Source organism: Mesoplodon mirus (assembly GCF_964341445.2).
Source record: "Mesoplodon mirus genome assembly, chromosome: 4".
Classification (NCBI taxonomy): domain Eukaryota; kingdom Metazoa; phylum Chordata; class Mammalia; order Artiodactyla; family Ziphiidae; genus Mesoplodon; species Mesoplodon mirus.
In genome coordinates this window covers 177,253,191-177,276,295 of record NC_138979.1, presented here as the reverse complement: position 1 = coordinate 177,276,295, position 23,105 = coordinate 177,253,191, and the positions used below count along the sequence as shown (strand labels likewise).

Here is a 23,105-nt window from a genome sequence, read left to right as displayed (position 1 = left end):
ATGGTGTGACCTGCAAAGCTGAAAATACTTACTTTCCAACCTGTTACAGAAAAAGTTTGCCGACACCTACCGCATGGGATGGCTTCCTGGGAGGCTTGGCTGCAGCCCGGAGGCTGCTGGTTGGAGGACCTCAGCAGTCACTGGCACACCTCCCCTCCCGTTTGGAGGCCACTGCAGAGCTCTGGGGACGGGAGTTTGGCTGTCTCTTGCCTGACCTCACTGCTGCTGCTTCATACATTTGTATAACTTCACCTTTTATTGCCCCATGGTGAGCTCTGGGCAGGTCGAGTGGACTTGGGAGGTCATCCTCCGATACACGCTAACGTATTAACAGACCAGCAGGTTCCAGTGTTGGGGCAGCCTGGGCAGTCCACTGCCCTCATCTGTTATGCACCTTGACCGATTCAAGACAATCTTGAAAACAAACCTGGGGCACGTTATTGTAGTTATCCGTGCATCCATGACCTTGCAGTGGAGCTAAAGAAACCTGGATCTAGCACCAACTCAGATTCTTAATTCTTGGGAGGAGTTATCCGGGGGATAGAGTAGTGTGGTTTCTTGACGGGGATGCCAGGCTTCTGGGCGGAGCCGACTAGGGCCTGCCAGGGTTAAGGAAGAGGCCTGCAGTGAGTCCAAGTGTTGTCCTGGGCATCACCCAGAGCTTGTCAGAAATGCAGAGTCTCAGACCCTGCCCAGGCCTACTGAATCAGCATCTGCCTTCTAACAAGCCCCCTGGGTGATCTCGGCGTACAGTCAAGTTGGAGAAGCGCTGGCCCAAGGTGCTTTTACTTTTTAAACTTTTACCAGACTCAGGGCTTCCTGTTCTTTCACTTGGGGGGAAATCCATCATTTTGAGTTTCAGCACAGTGTCAGGCACAGATGCTGAGGATGGTTTCTTAGGCTTAGACGTGGTTCAAGCCTTCGCTGGCTGTGCGATCCGTGAGGACAGAGGCTTTGTCCTGTCCCTGCTGCGTTCCTGGCACCCAGCGCTTTGTTTGGCAGGGTTGGAGTTCAGGAGACTCTGGCCCAGTGGGTGAATGAATGAGTGAATAAATTAGTGAATGAGTGAATGAGCACTGTTTTGTCAGGAGGCATCGGAGGCAGAGGTTAGCCTCCTAGACCTTGTTCTGCTCTGAGTCCCTGTATCTCAGAGCAGACTGAGATGCTCAAAGACTGTTTTTCCTCTTGTCTCAGAGTGACAGGCCTGGCTTCTGTCACAGGAAGGCTGTTTTTTAAAATAACATAGTCAGGACACAGGGCAGTAAGATAACATACTTGTCTGAGTAATGCGAAGTGGCCTCAGTCTTGCCTTTTGTGCTTTAAAGCCCTTTAAAGTTTTGGCAATGAAGTATAAAATTGGGCGTGTACTTCATTAAGAATAAAGTCTTGAGGTGCAGAACCATGTAGCAGAAAGGCTGGACCAGGAATTCGGAAGGCATTGGTTCTGATCTCTGCCCAGAGCTGACTGTCTATAGATATTGGGCAAGTCACTTCTCTCGTGCTTCAACCTCCCCGTCCTGTAAAACAAGGATTAAAATATTTGCCCTGCCTCTTGTACAGAATAATGTAAATGGGTTGTAAGTGTTATGCAAAGACATTCATTTGGGCTGCCAGTGTTAGACTATAGCTTATCCAGATAACTCACAAACATAAAGTGCCCCCCCCGTGTTTATATTGAATGTATGTTGAATTTTTACAAACTTTATTGTATAATTAATATATATTAATTGTAGTAAAAGAGACAAAAATAAAGATCATCCTTAATTCCACCTACTACCCAAGAATAACTGCTGTTAAATTTTGTCTTCCGCATTTTGCTATGCACACATTATATGTCTGTTTTCTTACAAACAGTTCATAGCATGTGGTAGGCGTTTTTCCAACACAGTCAAGTTTGTTGATGAATTTTGTCTGCCATATTCCAAGTTGTGACAAAAACTTTAAAAGGTTGCCCCAAGAGCTTTCTCAGTATTCTTTGGTTTATACTCATAACTTCAACCCACAGTGAAGGTTGGGAACTATGGGCAGCCCCCTGCTCCACCCGGGGAAAAGGGCCGCAGAGCTAAGAATAAAATTCTGCTCGTCATCATTTTTATCCTCAGCATGTTGTGTCTGATGACTAAATCGTCTTATCTTTTTGACCCATTTGCTGTGATCTTTTCTTACGGCCAGTAATGTTCTTCTGTTCATGTCATTCCTTTTTTGCTTGACTCAGCCTTTTTCTTCCCAGATTTGTGCAGTGGAACTCCAAGGAGCAGAATGATTTGGGAAGTCGCTGTGTTGCTCAGCTTGGTCCTGGGAGTTGGTGCTATTCCCGTGGACGATCCTGAGGACGGAGGCAAGCACTGGGTGGTGATTGTCGCAGGATCAAATGGCTGGTATAATTATAGGCACCAGGTAAGAAAATGACTAATCGTTTCCTTTATGACACGGGCATTGTGTAAACAATCCTGGACATTGTTACTAGAACAGACTTTTTAAAAAACCATTTATGTTCCTATTAGGTTGGCAAAAATAAGTGTGTTGGTGAGGATATGGAGAAATGGGAACCCTCCCACATTGCTGAGTGGATTATAAAATGGTACAGTCATTTTGGAAAACATTTTGGCAGTTTCTCAAAGTGGCCCATCTGGGGTCACCTCAGTCTAATGCAGGGTTTCTCAGCCTTGGCACTATTGACACTTGGGTCCAGGTAATTCTTTATTGTTGGGGGGCTGTCCTGCACATTGTACGTTGTTTACCAGCATCCTTGACCTCTGCCCTCTAGATACCAGGAGCATCACCCAACCCACTGTCATGACCAAAGTTGTCTGCAGCCTTTGCCAAATGTCCCCAGTTGAGACCCACTGGTCTAATGCCTTCATTTTATAAATAAGGAAACTGAGACTAGAAGAGAGGAGGTGACTCACCCGAGGCCACACAGCAAGTTGAGGTGCAGACGGGACTCTGGTCAAAGCATTGCAAGGCCTCTTTGCCCTCCATGCCTCTGCCCTGCTGCTGTGCCCTTACCCCTTTCTCCTCATCTTTCCTGGCATTCCCAGCAAATCAGCCTGGCAGAAATCAGAGTGGAAAGAATCTATATTCGTAAATACATTAAAAGTGCAGCCTCCAGGTGAGAATGTAAAATGGTGCAGCTGCTTCGGAAAACAGTCTGGCAGTTCTTCGAAAGTTTCAACACACAGTTACCATATGACCCAGCATTTCACTCTTTAGGTATATACTAAAATAAATAAATAAACACATATGTCCCCCCTAAAACTTGTACTCAGATGATTAGAGCAGTTTTGTTCACGTTAACCAAAAAGTGGAAACAGTCCAAGTGTCCATCAACTGATAAATGGATAAACAAAATGTAGTCCATCCATACATTTGGCCATAAAAAACAACAAGGTACTGTATACGCTTCAACATGGCGGAACCTTAAAACATTATGCTAAGTGAGAGAAGCCAGTCACAAAGGACCATAGGATTCCATTTATATATGAAAGTCTAGCATAGGGAAATCTAGAGAAACAGAATGTAGATTAGTAGTTGCAAGGTCTGGGCAGAGGGAATGACTGCTAATGGGTGTGGTCTCTTTTGGGGGTGATGAAGATGTTCTGGAATTTGATAGTGGTGATGGTTGCATGACTTTGTGAACATACTAGAAACCACTGAATTGTATATTTTAAAAGGTTGACTTTTATGGTATGTGAATTATACCTTAATAAAGTTGTTATTTAAAAAGTCATTGAGGGAATTCCCTGGTGGTTCAGTGGTGAGGACTGCACACTTTCACTGCTGAGGATCCGGGTTCAATCCCTGGTTGGGGAACTAAGATCCTGCAAGCTGTGTGGTGCAGCAAAAATAATAATAATAATAAATAAATAAATAAATAAATAATTTTAGGGACTTCCCTGGTGGTGTGGTGGATAAGGCTCCACATTCCCAATGCAGGGGGCCCGGGTTCGATCCCTGCTCAGGGAACTAGACCCCACATGCATGCCGCAACTAAGAGTTCACATGCCACAACTAAGGAGCCCATGTGCTGCAACTAAGGAGCTGGCAAGCCACAACTAAGGAACCCGCCTGCCACAACTAAGGAACCCACCTGCCACAACTAAGACCTGGCGCAACCAAATAAATAAATATTAAAAGAATTTTTTTAATTTTAAAAATTTTTTAAAAAAGAGTAATAAAATTAAAGAAAAAGAAAAAAAAAGTCATTGAATCTTTCAGTTCTCAGAGACAAGATGCACAGATGATCACGGTAGGTGCTGGGCTTGCATCTAAGAGCCCTTTATACAAATGAAGTCATTTAACCATTGTGGGGTTATATGCAGTAGGTCTGGTTCTTGTTCCCTTTTTATGGATGCATGAACTGAGGCTTTGAAAAGGTCAGTACTTCAACCCAACGTGGCCCAGATGGCAAGTGGTCGAGCCAGGATTCAAACCCAGACTGACTAGCTCCAGAGCAGCACCGTCCAACAAGAGAGCCACCTGTGTCATGGTAAATTTTCTAGTAGCTACATTTTTGTTGTTTTTTATTTTTTTAATAGTGTTTATTTCTTTTTACTTGTTGACAGTTTGCTTTATTTATTTATTTATTTATGGCTGTGTTGGGTCTTCGTCTCTGTGCGAGGGCTTTCTCTAGCTGTGGCAAGCGGGGGCCACTCTTCATCGCGGTGCGCGGGCCTCTCACTATCACGGCCTCTCTTGTTGCAGAGCACAGGCTCCGGACGTGCAGGCTCAGTAGTTGTGGCTCACGGGCCCAGTTGCTACGCAGCATGTGGGATCTTCCCAGACCAGGGCTCGAACCCGTGTCCCCTGCATTGACAGGCAGATTCTCAACCACTGCGCCACCAGGGAAGCCCTGTTGTTTTTTAAACTAAAAAGAAACAAGTGAAATTAACTTTCATATGTCCTCTTTAACCCAATATAGCCAAACTATCATCATTTCATTTGTAATCAATATAAAATTTACTAATGAGATACTTTACGTTTTTAAAAAAAAGTACTAAGTCATCAAAATCCAGTGCACGTGTACCTTCACGTCACATTCAGTTTAGACTGGTCATATTTGAAGTGCTCAGTCACCAAGTGTGGCCAGCGGCTGCTGTATTAGACAGCACGGACCTAGTATCTGTGTTCCTGATGGCTTAGCAGGGCTGCCTCACGTGCGTTTCCCTCCCAGGGTGTCAGTTTCATATCTGTTAATTAGGGGTTGGTTTAGATGAACTTCCTACCAGCTCTATAATTTGATGATTATTGAATGACCTATTTCTTGAAAGTTTTTTGTATGTTAGCTGAATAGGAAATTTGGCTCGATTGAAAAATTATTATGGCAAAATGATCCCTTTTCTTTTTAATGCTTAATCCAGACCTGACCCAGTTAAAGAGGAGCAACCCGAGTACTAACTGCCCAGCTCAGTTTTCTCCTCCCTCTAACCATGAGTCCGAAAGATGCAGTGTTAAATATAGGTCACTGATAGTGGATAGGCTGCTTCATCAGCCACCCTGGTTTTTATACAACCAACTTAAGAAAGCACGTATTGGTTAAATATTATTAAGTATAGGTATCTGATTAACCTTTGCCCCAGAAAACATTTTTTTTTTTTTTTTTTCCCCGTACGCGGGCCTCTCACTGTTGTGGCCTCTCCCGCTGCGGAGCACAGGCTCCGGACGCGCAGGCTCAGCGGCCATGGCCCACGGGCCCAGCCGCTCCGCGGCATATGGGATCCTCCCAGACCGGGGCACGAACCTGTGTCCCCTGCATCGGCAGGCGGACCCTCAACCACTGCGCCACCAGGGAGGCCCCAGAAAACATTTTTAAGTGTTGCTAGTTTCCCTGGGTAAAATATTCCATATCAAAATGGAATGAGGCAAGCAAGGCAAAAAGAAGTGGCCACAGACTGAAATTTTCATCCCTAAATGAGGGAGGATGCTGGCACTGAGGCTGTGAAGAGGAAACGTGGGTGCTGAGTCATCTCCGGCCTCAGCCCATATCCCAGCCGGACGGGTCTCTTCTCGGCCAACTGCCAACATTTACCATCTCGACTTTGGAGACCAAGCACTAAAACAGCATTTGAAAGAACTTTTCCCCTAGAACCTACACAGACTTTTTAAAAAAAATAAATTTATTTATTTTTGTCTGTGTTGGGTCTTCATTGCTGTGCGTGGGCTTTCTCTAGTTGCAGCGAGCGGGGACTTCTCACTGTGGCGGCTTCTCGTTGTGGAGCACGGGCACTAGGTGCGTGGGCTTCACTAGTTGTAGCACGTGGGCTCAGTAGTTGTGGCTCATGGGCTCTAGAGCACAGGCTCAGTAGTCGTGGTGCACAGGTTGAGTTGCTCCACAGAATGTGGGATCTTCCCGGAACAGGGATTGAACCCGTGTCCCCTACATTGGCAGGTGGATTCTTAACCACTGCGCCACCAGGGAAGCCCCTTTACACAGACCTTTAAACTTACATTTTTATAGAGGTTTCTATTTTCCTTGAGTGAACACAGCACTCATTATCACAAATTTCTTTTGTTTAGGGACGGTTAGTACACCAGGCACAATTAAATCACGGCAGAGAGCTTTTCTGTGCTTTCTGATGGGTATTTAACCTATGTTGGTTAAACCGAATTGGATTTCTCTGTTTTCCATTTTTGGCTGGGATAATGGGATGACAGAGAGGGAGTTGGTTGGTCTGGGGTGATGCTGGTGGGGCGTGCAGCCTCTTGAGTGTTGGGGGGACGGTCTTGGGAGGACAGGCTCCTGCAGTGGCAGAGGCAGAAGCCAGGCTTCAGTGCATGTAGGACAGAGAGAGAGGCCCCGCAGTGCAAGCTAAGCCGCACACGGGGACAGCTGTACCATCTATTCTTCCGACAGGCTTGTAAGGGGGAAAAAGAAGTATGTAGGTCACCAGGGGAGGAACAGGACTGGAGGAGGGTTTCTTTTAGGGCAGAGATTTGAGCACGCCGAGAAGGAAAGTATAAGGTCCAGCGGGGGCAGTGGGGGGTGGTGTTAGGTAGATTGAAGGTGAAGTTCATCCTTGCCCAGGCCAACAGGAGGACGCTGAGGATGGTGGGAGTTGGGAGGACAGGCAGATGTGAGCCAGGCGTCACTAGGAGAAGGGGGCTTGGGGGGTGGTTTGAGGTCACTGCTGGGCAGTGGGGCACTGAAGGAGGAGGTCTGGCGTGTTGGCAGTAGGACAGGAGTGGTTTGAGAACAGCAGGAGGGGTGAGGGGCTGGGAGAATGCTGGTACCTCCTCCCCTCTGCTGGTCTCGAGCTGGGGGCTGGAGCTCCACCTCATCCGGGAAGGCTTTGAGAACATCCGTATCCTGGGGCCAGGAGGAAGCAGAGAGGGAGAAGGAGAAGTCTAGAGCACACACGTCAGAGTCGGGAGGAGAAGATAGGACGATGGAGGGTCAAGGGCAGAGTCATTACATTTCTGAGACTGCCTTTCATTTTATATACAAGTGTGTACAATTACACTTTCTAGAAACAGCTTTATTGAAGAGGTATACGTTTACATGTCATACAATTCACCTATCCTATAGTTTCGTGATTTTTAGTAAATTCATACAGTTGTGCAAGCATTACCACAGTCCGGTTTTAGGACACTTCCATCATTCTAGAAAGTTCCCCATGCCTGTGCCCATCCCAGCCCCATGCAACCAAGGATTTGCCTTCTGTCTTTATTGTTTTGCCTTCTCTAGAAACTTCACATAAATGGAGTCATACAATATGCAGTCTTTGTGGTGTCGCTTCTTTCGCTCAGCATAATGTGTTTGAGGTTAATCCATCTTGTTGCAAAATATCACGTATATTTTAAAAACAGAAACATGGATGGAGAGCAGAGTGGAGTAGGACTGACTTGGGGGAATGCAGTTAGCCCAGGAGGGCTGTCCTTGTACAAGCCAGAGGCTGGGCAGGGCCGTGGACTTACACAGACCCCAGGTATAATTCCTGCTCTCCGCTCACCTGCTGTATTAGTTTGAACAAATTACGTAGTCTCACTCTAAACCTCTGATTCTCCTCTGGAAGATCTGAGGTGGTGATGAGCTCAGTGAGGCATCCCCACAAAGCCCAGACCCAGGGCTTAGCCTCTGCCGTACTCAGAGCACATGTCAGGAAGTGGTAATATACACTCAGTGGTAATATACCCTCAAGTGGTAATATCCTCTCAATGAGCAGCCTGTGAGAACCACTTCCCAGCCCCCACCTGGTTTGAAAGTGGACCCCTTGGCAGTGACTAGAACACGCCAAGTATTTAGCCTTTGCTCCAAGCCGGTTATCCTTATTTTGCTTACAGTTGGCCTGAGGTAAGACAGCACAGTGTCCGGACAGTGGCCTGCACCAGGACATCACGGGATGCATTAGTAAGCCCCATCAGAACTCCTTATGCAAGCCATGAAGCAAGCTGAGTCAGCAGTCTCTGTTCAGTCGTCCAGAGGGCCCTGCCCTTTCTTTAAAGTCTTGCTTAATACCCTCCTCTCACATGGCATCTCGTATGGCATTTCTGTTTTAAGGGGAAAAATGCATAGAGATCAGATATGTTCCAGGGAGTTCATTTAAGTAACCTTTAACACCATCTCCAAGTCATTTGACTTGGCCTAACCCTACCTTTTTTTTTTTTTTGCGGTACGCAGGCCTCTCACTGTTGTGGCCTCTCCCGTTGCGGAGCACAGGCTCCAGACACGCAGGCTCAGCGACCATGGCTCACGGGCCCAGCCGCTCCGCGGCATGCGGGACCTTCCCGGACCGGGACACGAACCCGTGTCCCCTGCATCGGCAGGCGGACTCTCAACAACTGCGCCACCAGGGAAGCCCCCTAACCCTACCTTTTGTCTCTCTTGGGTACCAGTAAATGCTTGACTCCAACCAAAAACCCTTCTGAATCAAGAAAGTTAGAGGCAACCAAGTAACTCTAAGGACCCAAGAGAGAATCACCGCTTGGCTCTGAGACCACTCTGTGTGGAGGCAGGGCGTAGGGCATGGTCGGGGGCAGGAGATCTGGGTTGGAAACAATGAGCCCTTCCTGAGCTTGTCCGCATCTGTGAAATGGGCGTAAAAGCATCTGCTTGTCAAGGTTGTGGTGAGGACCCAGACAGTGTAGGGGAGCACTAACAGGACAGGCTGAATATATTTTCCAAAATATATGGTCTTATTGAAGCATATTTTACAGAGCATGTATAATTCACCCATTTCAAGTGCTCAACTCAATGATTTTTTTAGTACATTTACCAAATTGTGCAAACATCACCATAAACCAGTTTCAGAACATTTGCATCTGCCCAGTAAGATCCCTTGGGCCAATTTCCCTACCTCCAGGCCGAGGCAACCACTAATACACTTTCTATCTCTGTAAGTTTGCCTTTTCTGAACATTTTTTTTTTTTTTTTTTTTTTTTTTTTGCAGTACGCAGGCCTCTCACTGCTGTGGCCTCTCCCGTTGCGGAGCACAGGCTCCAGACGTGCAGGCTCAGCGGCCATGGCTCACGGGCCCAGCCGCTCTGTGGCATGTGGGATCCTCCCGGACTGGGGCACGAACCCGTGTCCCCTGCATCGGCAGGCAGACTCCCAACCACTGCGCCACCAGGGAAGCCCCCTTTTCTGAACATTTCATGCAAGTGGAGCCCTGCAACGCGGTCTTTTGTGTCTGGCTTCTCTCAGGGTCATGTTTTTGCGGTTTATCTGTGTTGTAGCGTGCATCAGGACTTCATTCCTTTTCTTGCCAAATACTGTTCCATTGTATGGATAAACCACATTTTTTTTCTGTTTACCAGTTGGTGGACATTTGGGTTGTTTCCATTTTTTTGTCTATTTGAATAATACTGCTAAGAACATTTGTGTGCAGGCCTTTGTATATACGGGCAAATGTTTTTGTTTCTCTTGGGCAGACACCTAAGAGTAGAAGTTACTGGGTCACATGGTAAATTTATACTTAACTTTTTAAGAAACTGTTAAACAATTTTCCAAAATGGCTGCATCATTTTACATTCCCACAAATAGTAGATGAAGGTTCCTGGTTTATACTCACCAACACTTGTTACTGTCTGTCTGGCTATGAAGTGGTATCTCACTGTGGTTTTAATTTGCATTTCCCTAATAACTAATGATCGTGGACATCATCTTTTTATGGGCTTATTAGTATATCTAGTTAAGTGAAATGTTTATTTAAATCTTTTATCTATTTTTGATTGGACTGATTGTTTTATTGAGGTATAAGAGTTCTCTACAAGGCTTCCCTGGTGGCGCGGTGGTTGAGAGTCCGCCTGCCGATGCAGGGGACACGGGTTCGTGCCCCGGTCCGGGAAGATCCCACATGCCGCGGAGCGGCTAGGCCCGTGAGCCATGGCCGCTGAGCCAGCGCGTCCGAAGCCTGTGCTCCGCAACGGGAGAGGCCACAACAGTGAGAGGCCCGCGTACCGCAAAAAAAAAAAAAAAAAAAAGAGTTCTCTGCATATTCTAGGTACAAGTCCTCTATCAGACATGTGTTTTGCAGACATTTTCCTCTTACTCTGCTGTTTGTCTTTTCATTTTCTTACTGGTGTGTTTTTTTTTTTTTTTTTTTTTTTTTTTTTTGTGGTACGCGGGCCTCTCACTGTTGTGGTCTCTCCCGTTGCGGAGCACAGGCTCCGGACGCGCAGGCTCAGCGGCCATGGCTCACGGGCCCAGCCGCTCCGCGGCATGTGGGATTTTCCTGGACCGGGGCACGAACCCGTATCCCCTGCATCGGCAGGCGGACTCTCAACCACTGCGCCACCAGGGAAGCCCCTTACTGGTGTATTTTGAAGCACTAGTTTCTAATTTTTATGATGTCCAGTTTATCAGTTTTTTCCTTTTATAGACCATGCTTTCGGTATCATATCTATGACATCTTTGTAGTTATAACTCAAGGTTCCAAAGATTTTCTCCTAGGTTATCTTCTAAAAGTTCTATTATTTTAGCCCTTACATTTAAGTCTACGATCTGCTTCAAGTTAATTTTTGTATATGGTGTGAAGTGAGGGTCTAAGTTCATCATTTTGCTTATGGATATCCAACTTGTCCCAACACCATTTGTTGAAAAGACTCTTCTTTCCCAGTGTAGTTTTGAAAACAGGAAGTGAAAGTCTTCCAACTTTCTTCTTTTTCAATATTTTTTTCACTATTCTAGGTCTTTTGCAATTCTGTACAAATTTTAGGATCATCTTGTCAATTTCTGCAGAAATCCCTGCTGATCGGTTTTTTAAAATTTTAAGGGTAGTAAGTCTTCTGATCCACGAACATGAGATGTTCCTCTATTTAGATGTTCTTTAATTTCCCTCAGCACTGTTTTATAATTTTCATTGTACAGGTCTTGCACTTCTTTTGTTAAATTTATTCCTAAGTTCTTTTTGGTTTTTGATGAACCTGCCTTTTAATATCTGACAGGAGAGATAAATAATAGTATGACTTGCACTGAGGTGAGTGGGTGGTGTGCCTGCTCACTCCAGTTTCATCATAGGGAAGGTGAAATCTGATATAATATTGGTTTGATTTTTTTTTCTTATGAAATAGAAAACAAATGTCTATATAACATGTGTGCAGTTTAAAGATTAATAATAAAATGGAGCTTCCCTGGTGGCGCAGTGGTTGAGAGTCCGCCTGGCGATGCAGGGGACACGGGTTCGTGCCCCAGTCTGGGAGGATCCCACATGCCACGGAGCGGCTGGGCCCGTGAGCCATGGCCGCTGAGCCTGTGCATCCGCAGCCTGTGCTCCGCAATGGGAGAGGCCACAACAGTGAGAGGCCCGCGTACTCCAAAAAAATAAATAAATAAATAAATAAAATAAAATGAATACCTGTGTACCTTGTACCCAACTAAAGCAAAAGAAGATTACTAGCACCTTGTTCCCTGTGTGATCCAATCCCCCTCCCTTCCTGCCAGAGGGCAAGTTCCTGAGTTTTCTTTTGCTTTGCTTTAGACTTTATCATATATGTATTTAACTAAACAACAATGTTTACTTTAGTCTGTTTTGACCTTTATATAAAGTAAACTGTGGTGAATATTTTTTCTATGACTTCCTTTTGTCATTATGTTCCTGAGACTCATGTATCTTGAAGCATGGGTTGTATTTCATTCAATTTTAGGTATTCCGTTTATGTGAGCTTTCTGATATTCCCTTATATGAACATAGGGTAGTTTATTTTTCCAGCTATTGATGGTGCTTTGGACTATTTCTTGATTTTTACTGTTGCAGAGACGCTGTGAACACTCTCCCGTTACACAAAGTCTAGTGCAGGGGTCCCCAACCTTTTTGGCACCAGGGACTTGTTTCTTGGAAGACATTTTTCCTGCGGAACTGGGGTGGGCGGGGGATGGTTCAGGTGGTAATGCGTGCGATGGGGAGCGGCAGATGAAGCTTCGCTCGCTTGCCGGCCACTCACCTCCTGCTGCGCAGACCAACTCCTAACAGGCCGCGGACCAGTAGTGGTCTGCGGCCCCGTGGGTTGGGGACCCCTGGCCTAGGGTATAGCTTGGAGTAGAATTGCTGGGTTGGAGGGTATATGCTTCAGTCTGATCCGATAATGTCAAGATGTTTTCCCAAGCCCAGTGCCAACGACACTATGCTTCCACCATCAATGTTTTAGTTTCCTATTGTTGTTGTTACAAATTACTACAAACTTAGTGGTTTAAAGCAATACAAATTGGGCTTCCCTGGTGGCGCAGTGGTTGAGAGTCTGCCTGCCGATGCAGGGGACACGGGTTCGTGCCCCAGTCTGGGAAGATCCCATGTGCCGCGGAGCGGCTGGGCCTGTGAGCCATGGCCGCTGAGCCTGCATGTCTGGAGCCTGTGCTCTGCAATGGGAGAGGCCACAACAGTGAGAGGCCCGTGTACCGCAAAAAAAAAAAAAAAAAAAAAAAAAAAATTTATTATGTTACAGCTCAAGGTGAGAAATCTGAAATGCGTCTCACTAGGTTCAATCAAAGTGTCCAAAGGGCTGCTTTCCTTTCTGGTGATTCTTGAAGAGGTCCATTTTCTTACCTTTTCCAGCTTTTGAAGGCTGCCCACATTCCTTGGCTTGTGGCATCTTCCTCCATCTTCAAAGCCAGCAGTGGCAATCCAGTCTTTCTTACATTCTATGCCTCTGACACCAACTTGCCTGCTTCCTTCTTCCACAAATAAGGACCCCTGTGATTACATTTGGCCTGCTGGAATAATCCAGGATAACCTCTTTATTTTAGGGTCAGCTGATCAGCAATCTTAAATCCATCTGCTATCTTAATTCCCTTTTGCCATGTAGTATAACATTCACAGGTTCTGGGGATTAGGATTTGGACATCTTTGGGGGGCTGTTATTCATCCTACCGCAGTTGGTGTTTGAGGGTCCTTGTTATTTTATAGAAATGGGGACTTAAACATTTTAATGTGTGTGTAATATTTAGTAGCTTTTTAAAAATCATCTATGTTTAGATTTTCAGCCCCCTGCTCTTCCTGGGCCTTTACAGTTTTAATGATTTCTTGATTGTCCCTGTCTGAAGCAATATCACGTTCTGGAGTCAGAATGCCTGGGATCTTTCACTGTGAGCTGTGTGACTTGGACAGGTCACCCCCCCTCCCTAAGCTTTGATTACCTCATCTATGAAATGGGAATAATTATCACATAGAGTTATTATGAGAATTAAATGAGATCGTGCATAGAAATTCTGAGCATAGTGCCTGGCAAATAGAAGAAAGTCAATAAATGTATGAGTTTTCATATTTATTCAGTCATCTGTTCATCTAACAGCTCTTGAATGCCAGGTCTTAGACTCACCCACTCAACATTTAGCAGCTGTATTGTGAGCACCCATCTTTTGCTATAAAGTCCATTTGTGTGGGGCATCTACAGGCAAAATGCTGGGTTTGGTGGTGGGTGAGCTTTATTTAATTTAATTTAATTTAATTAATTTATTTATTTATTTTGCGGTACGCGGGCCTCTTACTGTCGTGGCCTCTCCCATTGCGGAGCACAGGCTCCGGATGCTCAGGCTCAGCGGCCATGGGTCACAGGCCCAGCAGCTCTGCGGCATGTGGGATCTTCCTGAACTGGGGCACGAACCCGTGTCCCCTGCATCGGCAGGCAGACTCTCAACCACTGCACCACCAGGGAGGCCCTATTTTATTTTTTAATTACTTTTTATTGGAGTATAGTTGCTTTACAGTGTTGTGTTTTTGCTGTACAGCAAAGTGAATCAGTTATACATATACATATATCCCCTCTTTTTTGGGTTTCCTTCCCATTTCGGTCACCACAGAGCACTGAGTAGAGTTCCCTGTGCTATACAGTAGGTTCTCATTAGTTATCTATTTTATACATAGTAGTGTATATATGTCAATCCCAATCTCCCAATTCATCCGACCCCCTCTTGCCTCCTTGGTGTCCATAAGTTTGTTCTCTACATCTGTGTCTCTATTTCTGCTTTGCATATAAATTCACCTGTACCATTTTTCTAGATTCCACGTATGAATGATATTGTATGATATTTGTTTTTCTCTTTCTGACTTACTTCACTCTGTATGACAGTCTCTAGGTCCATCCCACATCGGGCAAGCTTTATTTTAATTGATGTGCTAAGAGCTGTGTAGAATATGATCTGTGGAAGTCCAGTTCCTAAAGCCCTCTTCCTTAGAGAGGCAAGTTGCTGGGCAAACTGTTTCTTTTATTCTTTGTCCTAGGAAAGACATAATTAAATAAAAGCAGAAAGTTAGGTAACATATTTCCCTTCTGTTCTCAAATGATTTCCATGTCATGGAGTGTAGTATGTGTCATCTGAAAAAGGAAGCGAAGAATGTCTTTACCCTTTTATGGACAAGGAATCATATTAGCAAAGTTTTTCTTTTACCCTTAATATGGTCACCCTTGTTGTTATTTATTTTTTTTAATTAATTTATTTATTTTTGGCTGTGTTGGGTCTTTGTTGCTGCACACGGGCTTTCTCTAGTTGTGGCGAGCAGGGGCTACTCTTCACTGTGGTGCACGGGCTTCTCACTGCGGTGGCTTCTCTTGTGGAGCATGGGCTCTAGGTGCGTGGGCTTCAGTAGTTGTGGCATGCGGGCGTCAGTAGTTGTGGCTCGCCCTGGAGTGCAGGCTCGTAGTTGTGGTGCATGGGCTTAGTTCCTCTGTGGCATATGGGAATCCTCCCGGAGCAGGGCTGGAACCTGTGTCCCCTGCGTTGGCAGGCGGATTCTTAACCACTGTGCCACCAGGGAAGTCCCAATCCTTGTTATTTTTTAAAGTAAAGAGCACATCCCTCATTTCAATTCCTGAGCTGAACTTTTGAGTTTTCACTCAGTTCTCTGAACAGCGACTATGGCAGTTAAAGTTACTGGAACCAGAAGAATCCTGTGTGATACAGAACTAGCCGCTAAGCTTTTAATCTGCTGGTTCATCATTCTAAGTCATTCTGTTCTTCAGACCTAAATCAGTGCTTTCAGGAGACTTTTCTATGGTGTGGAAAATGAGAATAACTTATTCAGGACTTTCAAAGGCCCTTGTTGCCTGTAGATGTGATGGTGGTGGTGATGGTGGGTGGGTGTGTGTAATCCACATATACACTAACTGCCTGATGAATGAAAGTTTCATGGGGGGGGGTGGATTTTTAAGAATTGAATTGAAAAAGGTAAATGAGTGTGTTTTAAAATAATTTAAATACCTGCCCAGTAGGGAGCGGTTCACAGCACCTCTTCCATGAGAAAGAACATGTTGCTCATTAGAACTCCAAAACTGGCTTCCTTCCGGGAAAAATCTAACACTTGACAAAACCACTTCTCCCAGGCTGATGCGTGCCACGCCTACCAGATTGTTCACCGAAATGGGATTCCTGATGAGCAGATCATCGTGATGATGTATGACGACATCGCTAACTCTGAAGAGTGAGTAGGGAGTGCTTTGAACTTGATGGTGAGGAACTTCCGGGCATTTTAAAAAATGCACACAGACCCTCAGGAATCCTTAGATCAGCGGCCTAACGTTAGAATATAAACAGACTCCCGGATGAAATTCCACATGGCTGCTTCATCTAGAGCTTTGACCGTATCTTGGTGGGACCCAGCAATGGCAGGGACATAGGAAATGGTGGTGAAGGTCCTTGCACTGGGGCTTTGGAAGGATTTAAAGCATGAGTTCCCTCTCAGCTTGGGGAACTGACTCATCATTGGGTTCTGTGGTGCTTGTTCCTAAGCTCTGAGCAGGGACGCCTCAGAGGCCCTGTACACAGAAGGCTCAGTTGTATCTTAGAATACATTAGAACATCTAACCCGTTCTAGTCTCCCAGCTCCTTGTATGGGTACTAACCCTAACCCTATCCAGTCTCCCGGCTCCTTGGTTCCCAGACTATGGCCCTGTACTGTGATCACGTTAACAGCTCATAATCCATCCTGAGCTTTAACGCCTAAGCTCTTGTATGAAAGCCTTGTTTTCTGTTCTGTCTTTTTCTGAAAGTAGTTTTGCTCTGATAGATCTCTTGATGACATCTTGCCCCCAAGATGCAATCTGGTGTCCAGCAGGAAGCCAGGCACACAGGGGCCTGGGTCCCTGTCCTCGGTTTGCAGAGCTCAGTCCTTTGCTGCTCCTGCCAGGAACTCAGGAGTTGTGGGACACTGAGACCCCCGAGCTGCTAAAATCACTAACACGTTGGTGACCTCAGAGGCAATGAGGAATGTCTGTGACAACCACGGTCGTTGAGTATTTTAAAGCGTAACAGGGGTGTATTCACGAAGACATAGATTTCAGAGATACGTCACATTGTGTGCTTCACTCGTGTCCTTTGATTTTCAGCAACCCCACCCCAGGAATTGTGATCAACCGGCCCAACGGCTCAGACGTGTACAAGGGGATTCTAAAGGACTACACGGGCGAGGTGAGGCGCGTCATGGGGTCGGAGCCAGCGGCGTCTGTTTCATTTCAGTGATGATTTTTCCCTCTTTCTTGTACTTCTGGAATCAGAACCTCATTAGACTGATTCCTGGTTAATGTTTCGTGTTTGTATTAAGATTTGTGCTTGAGGTGTAATTTCTGAGAATTTTGAAAGAAAGCAGAGGGAAAAAAAAGAACGTTAGTTGTAGTCTACTGATCTTTAGCTTCTAATCTTATTGTACTTTAAGCCTCATAATAGATTTCCTTCCATAATACCTGATTTTCTTAGGATATTGCCAGTGATCTGATTATAGATTATCTGTGCCCTTTTCTGAAAATCAATTTTCTCAGCATCAGCCCTAGTACAAAATATATCTCTAAATTTTGTAAGATAGTTTTTCATTAATTATGATAGTATATAACTTCTAGAACATTACATGCTTCCCAGTTGATTGAGGCTGTACACATTGACACATTTCTAAAAACACCATTATGACTTCAGCCTCATGGATTTCATAGTCTCTTTCTCGTGATGTTAGAGGGATCGAAACTAATATTCCTTGTGACAGAGAAATGTCTGAAGTTTAGCAGTTCTTTCAGTTTTATTTTTCTCTTTTAAATTCAAGAACATTTAAATCAGACACATCATACATGTCATATAGATGATTCCATTTTTATAAAATTGTTTCTATATAGTTATATAGGGAAACATTTGGAATTTAGGTGGTGGGAATTTTGATGTCTTTTTTTCCTTGTGCTTTTCTGTATTACAGTTTTTAACGATTGCATATCCATTTTACAAAATCCCCTTTAAGGACTTTGAGTGTCCTTGGGAACTGGCCTTTTAGGAGGCAAGCTGGTTGCAAAGGTCGGCGCTGATGTTTCTGCCGCCTGCTTTGCTGTCTCTCTGAGGCGGTGTGCTCTTCCTCTGCTCTTTGCCCCTACCTACCGACATCTTTGGGTTTCTCCACATGAACTTTATAATGGTCAAGAAGGAATGGCAGGCTTGCTGAGTTGGCATCAGCCAAAGACAAGATGATACTTGAGACGAGGTCATGCACATGCCCAGGAAACACTGGATCTTTCTTGGTTGCAAAGTGTTTGCCCTTAAACCTTAAGCCTTGGAGGTATGTGGACGGTGGCCTGGGCCCTCTGCGACAGACTCAGCCAACGCACTGATTTGGAGTGACAGCTGCGTCTGATTTCAACTCCCAATTCTTTGTAGGATGTCACCCCGCAAAATTTCCTTGCTGTGTTGAGAGGTGATGCAGAGGCAGTGAAGGGCAAAGGATCTGGAAAGGTCTTGAAGAGGTAATGTCTGTTTTATGGCTGTCACACTTTTCTGAATGACGTGGTACCCCAGAACTGAGAATTCAAACAGGCCTTGCCCTTTGTTCCCGGACTATTTACCTGTGAGAGATGGCAGCGTGGGGACCTTTGCCCTGACAGGCTGCACAGACCTGGTGGCTTCTTTTGGCAGCCTATTTCTGTAACGAATTAACCCTGTGATCCAGGGTCCCTGGTTAGCCTTAGTGAAATGTTCCCTATCACTTAAACCCGCTGTGTTTTGTTGTCTGTGGATCCTAGTGCTGGTCGGTTCCACTACCAGTGGAACACGCCAAGACAGGCGTGAGGCTCTGTGGCCAATCAGGTTGTAGGGCCCCTGCCCCGCCTCCTGCCGACCCTGTGCTCTGATGGCGGGTCAGCCCAGTGGGAGGAGGACATTTGTAAGTTCAGAGCAAACCTCCGTATGGGAGAAAACTCATCCCATTGCTTACCCTGATGGCTGTGGGTTAGAGATGTCTTGTTTAGCATCTCTTTATGCAGCATTTTGACATGACGTCAGGGACCTTAGGAGCATGACTTCAGAGAGTCTCAGGTACCTGGCAAATGGTGCTGTTTCCCTTATGCCCAAGGGGAGACCTGGGCACAAGTAGCTCGTGTGAGTTAGAGCAGAGACGGACATCCGCGCGGGATGAACCAAACTGCCTCCGAGTGAGTTGCTGCATCTCTGCAACCTTGAAGCAGGGCCCTCTGAGTGGAAGCCTGATGAGGGGGTGCAGGTGGGCGTCCCAGGCCGCGTGCAGGCCGAGGGGCCCGGAGGGGCAGTCGGAGCTGCAGGACCGTGCTTGGCGGTGTGTCCTGGCCCCCTTACTCGTTTCGGAGAGATCTGGTGGCACAGCATGGCCGCCCGGGATGAGGCCCTGTTGCCAGAGGCCTTGCTATCCAGATCACCCTGGGCTGTCTGCTGAGCACCCTCCCGGCCGTGATTGAGACCCTCCAGGCTCTGGGACGCGCCTCGTGGTTCAGAAGGGCACCCAGTGGGAGCAGAGGGAACAGGCTGGACGGCGGGCTCCTGGGCTCCTCCTCCCACCTGGTGGGGAGACTGTAATCCTCAGACCTCTCCTGAGTTTTTTGATTGGGGTGGCTTTTCAGAGAAATGGAAGTAGAAATAAGAAATGGTCCACTTGGACTCTCATGCTCGTGTGCGTGTCTCTTGGCAGTGGCCCCCGGGACCACGTGTTCGTTTACTTCACTGACCACGGAGCCACTGGAATACTGGTGTTTCCTAACGACGATGTGAGTTTTTCTTAATGTTTTAAAGACAAGCTGGGTGGGAACTCCCTGGCGGTCCAGTGGTTAGGACTCCACACTGTCACTGCCGAGGGCCCGGGTTCAATTCCTGGTCGGGGGACCCACAAGCCATGTGGTATGGCCAAAAAAAAAAAAAAAAAAAAAAAAAAAACAAGCTGGGAGAATGGGAAACAAAACCTCAGTGTTGGCAGGCCACCTGTGACGTGTGTCTCTAACATCCTACAGCGTAGGTTTGTATGTGGCTGCTGAGGGTGAGGTCACATTTAGCAGCTTGAAATCTATCCAGAGGCATCTCTTCCGGCAGGTTTTCCCTGTGTGTCTCCTGACATCACAGTATGAGTCTCTGTCCCTGAACTTGGGTGCAGTACACTGGACACAGTCATAGAACATAGTCCCTGAATGCTCGGGACAAAGTGATGAGGAAGCACATCTGCTTCCCCTGTTTATTATGTGATTAAAGCCCTCGATGATGTTCTCGGATAATGCTGTTCACCACGATTATCTCTCAGGATTTCTAAATAAGAATTTATAAAGCATCATTAAGACTTGATTAGTGGGTTATCCAGCAAATGGTTTCTCTTGATGTGTTTGGTCTGAATGTCCATATTCTTACCTTTCAGCTTCACGTCAAGGACCTGAATGAGACCATCCATTACATGCACAAACACAAGATGTACCAAAAGGTAATGTCAGTGCTTGGGGTGGCCTTGGGGGAGGAATGTGAGGGATGCAGTGGAAGCAAAGCCCATGGTTCTTCGACAGGCCTCCTAACTCTGGATGGGCTGTGTTTTTTGGAAAGGGTGTCCTTTCAATCAGTCTTGACCTCTGGTCTCCCAGGATTAACTTTCTGTGATTCTACAGCTTCAGCTGTTAGATCAGAATCACTGGCGATCTTGTTAAAGTACAGTGTGGGCCCCAGCCCCAGAATTTGGCTCAGTTGTTCTGGGGAGAGGCCTGAGGGTTCGCCTTTCTGAGTTTTCAGGTGATGCTGATGCTCCTGGTCTAGGGACCACACTTTGAGGACTACTGTTTCTAGGGCTGTCACCAATCTGGGGCAGCTGGGGAGGAAAATACCACCTTCTTATGTTCCCTTTGGCCCTCTCTGGCCCCTTTTGCACCCTGTATGGAACCTGTGTAGCTCAGACGTGTATGTGTTAGTAACGTGTTTTGCTCTTGGAAACTGCTCCCTGCGTTGGATGGCAGATCCGTTTTCCTTAGCATCATCTGTGGCTCCATATTTTTCTGCGTTATTTCAGCTAATAGATCATTTTATTCTATTAGCCATGCATAAATTTGGGTGCTTCTGGTTTGTATGACAACAGCTTCTGTAGCCTCTGCTTCTTACAGCAGAGATGTCTCCCAAAAGCAAAAGTGAAAGACTCTTAAGAAACAGGGCAAGAGAGTGGGCAAAGTCAAAGTAGCATTTGCGAGAGGTCTGTGCCTGGGCGGGGTGAGTTCACCTGTCTCATTCACCTCCCAGATGGTGTTCTACATTGAAGCCTGCGAGTCTGGGTCCATGATGAGCCACCTGCCCCCCAACATCAATGGTAGGTAGTGGGAGCACTGGGCCTCTGAGCCGGGCTGGGTGAGCACCTGGCTACACGGTGCAATCGGACATTCTCTGAATCTGCCCATGGGAAGAACCAAGTGTCTTACATAAGCCAGGCCTAGGCCAGCCTAGTGCTTGGAAGTAGGGGGATACCTGTGGGCAGCTCTGAGCTTCTTCTACTCCTGGAGGGTTAGTGGTCAGGCGATGAAGGGATGTAAGCTCTGGATATGAACTCTGTGGTGCTCTGACCAAAATCACAGTCTTTGGACCGGCCTCTGTCCTTTGAGATGTGTTGCTTTCCGGCTCTCTGGTCTTGGGCAGGTGACTTACCCTCTTGGACCCTCAGATTTACTCATCTGTAAAATGGGGATAAAGATATAGTGTCTGTTAGGAGAGCTACATTTTAAGTGATGACATTTGTCCAGCATAGTTCTGAGCCCATGGTAGCTAGGTAGTAAATGGTAGCTATTTCATATGTTCAGTCCATCTAAGTGTTTCTTTAATAAATGTTCACTTTCTGTGGAAATGAAGTGAGGTCCATATCCTTCAAGATTCCAGAGCTACTCAAATCTGTTAGCACTATTCCAAAATAGCTGGATGTCCTAGGAAGCACTCCTGCTTGCTCATTGCTGCAGAAAGCGTCTATCAGCTGGCTTCTCTTTTTCCACATTTAGTTTTAGATGAGTTACTGAAACTCAGTGAACAGGGCTGGATACAAGGAGGTCTCCCTGCCCTCCCTGAGCTGATCATAGGTGACCTGCTTTGATTGCACTAGGAAAGGAGGAGGAACTCAAGCTTCAAGTGGAATCCGCAGACAGCCGAGAATAAAACACGACTGAAATGTGTCTTTAATTCCTCTAGTTTATGCAACTACTGCTGCCAACCCCAGGGAGTCGTCCTATGCGTGTTACTACGATGAGGCGCGGTCCACGTTCCTGGGGGACTGGTACAGTGTCAACTGGATGGAAGACTCGGACGTGGTGAGCCATCCGGGAGCCGGCTGCCCAGCTGAGGCTTAGCTGTCAGCTGCGATCGTCAAAGGACTTGACTGTTTTCATTTTCGCAGGAGGATCTGACCAAAGAGACCCTCCACAGGCAGTACCAGCTGGTGAAGTCCCACACCAACACCAGCCACGTCATGCAGTATGGAAACAAGGTGAGGAGAGGAGCCTCGTAGTCCTGATGATGCCTCAAGTCTCAGGCTGACTTACCGGGGACGTTTCTCTCCCGGTGAAGGGAAACGGAATCCATCTGGGTGAGGAACGGCTGAGGCGGCCGCTCCATCCTGGAGATTCCGCCTGTGCTTTGGAATCAGACTTAGGTTCAAACTCACAAAGTTGTGAGACTTTGGGCAACCTACCTGGCCTCTCTGAAACCTCTCTGTTTCCTCCTTGGTCAAAGCCCTAGCGCACAAGGTGCTGAGGAGCAAAAAGAAGGGGGTCCATCACGTGCACGAAACACACAGTGAGAGGTTACTGACTCGAAAGCTTCTCCTGTGAGTTTTGTGGCTTTGCCCCGTAGAACCTCACACCCTGAATCCTCCGGGGTCGAGCCTTCCTGCAGTTGCAGGATGTTATCTTGACCCTTTGGCTATAGATTCAAGACTTTTACCGCCCCTACCCCCCCACCCCCCCAGCTATGTTCAGAAGGGACCTAGGTGGTAAAATAGGTCAGTCCATCAGGGCTGTCCGGACAGAGGTCATAGCAGGTGGCTGCTGAAGGCTTGGGCCTTAGGTGCCACCCCTGGGGCTAGCCCGCGGGATGTGCAGAGGAGGTGATGTGTGCGGGGCTTCCAGTAGTCTGTACGACCAGACATCATGCCCCAGGTGGCCTGCCACCAGCTGAGAGCTCGCCAGCTGAGTTCTGTTCCTTTGATGTGAGCACTGGCCTTCTAGAAGACCTTGTGAGTGGTCAGTACAGCTATTCCCTTCGGCACTTCTCGGGCAGAGTGTGGACTGGAGGGCCCGGGAGTCAGCAGGGCAGTCACGGGCCACGAGAAGTGCACTCAGGATGCCGTGGGCTTGGCCAGGCTTTTGAGGTGGGGTAGTGGGGAGATAGAGCAGCGAGAAGGCCAGGGAAAGGTAATTCAGAGGGGGCAGGGTCAAAGGATTGGAGGGAGGGAGGGGACCAG

At 46.7% G+C, this 23,105-nt stretch overlaps 1 protein-coding gene across 1 annotated transcript in view; it reads left to right on the top strand.

Moving 5' to 3' along the window:
- Nucleotides 1-23,105, top strand: part of LGMN (legumain) — a 37,281-nt gene that overhangs the window by 7,389 nt on the left and 6,787 nt on the right. Inside the window, exons 2-10 of the mRNA XM_082619532.1 lie at nucleotides 2,231-2,397; nucleotides 15,751-15,848; nucleotides 16,753-16,834; nucleotides 18,056-18,141; nucleotides 19,335-19,410; nucleotides 20,046-20,108; nucleotides 20,906-20,972; nucleotides 21,836-21,954; nucleotides 22,041-22,130. Coding sequence (XP_082475658.1) covers nucleotides 2,260-2,397; nucleotides 15,751-15,848; nucleotides 16,753-16,834; nucleotides 18,056-18,141; nucleotides 19,335-19,410; nucleotides 20,046-20,108; nucleotides 20,906-20,972; nucleotides 21,836-21,954; nucleotides 22,041-22,130 — 819 coding nt within the window. The 5' untranslated portion in view covers nucleotides 2,231-2,259. The remainder of the gene's footprint in view (nucleotides 1-2,230; nucleotides 2,398-15,750; nucleotides 15,849-16,752; nucleotides 16,835-18,055; nucleotides 18,142-19,334; nucleotides 19,411-20,045; nucleotides 20,109-20,905; nucleotides 20,973-21,835; nucleotides 21,955-22,040; nucleotides 22,131-23,105) is intronic.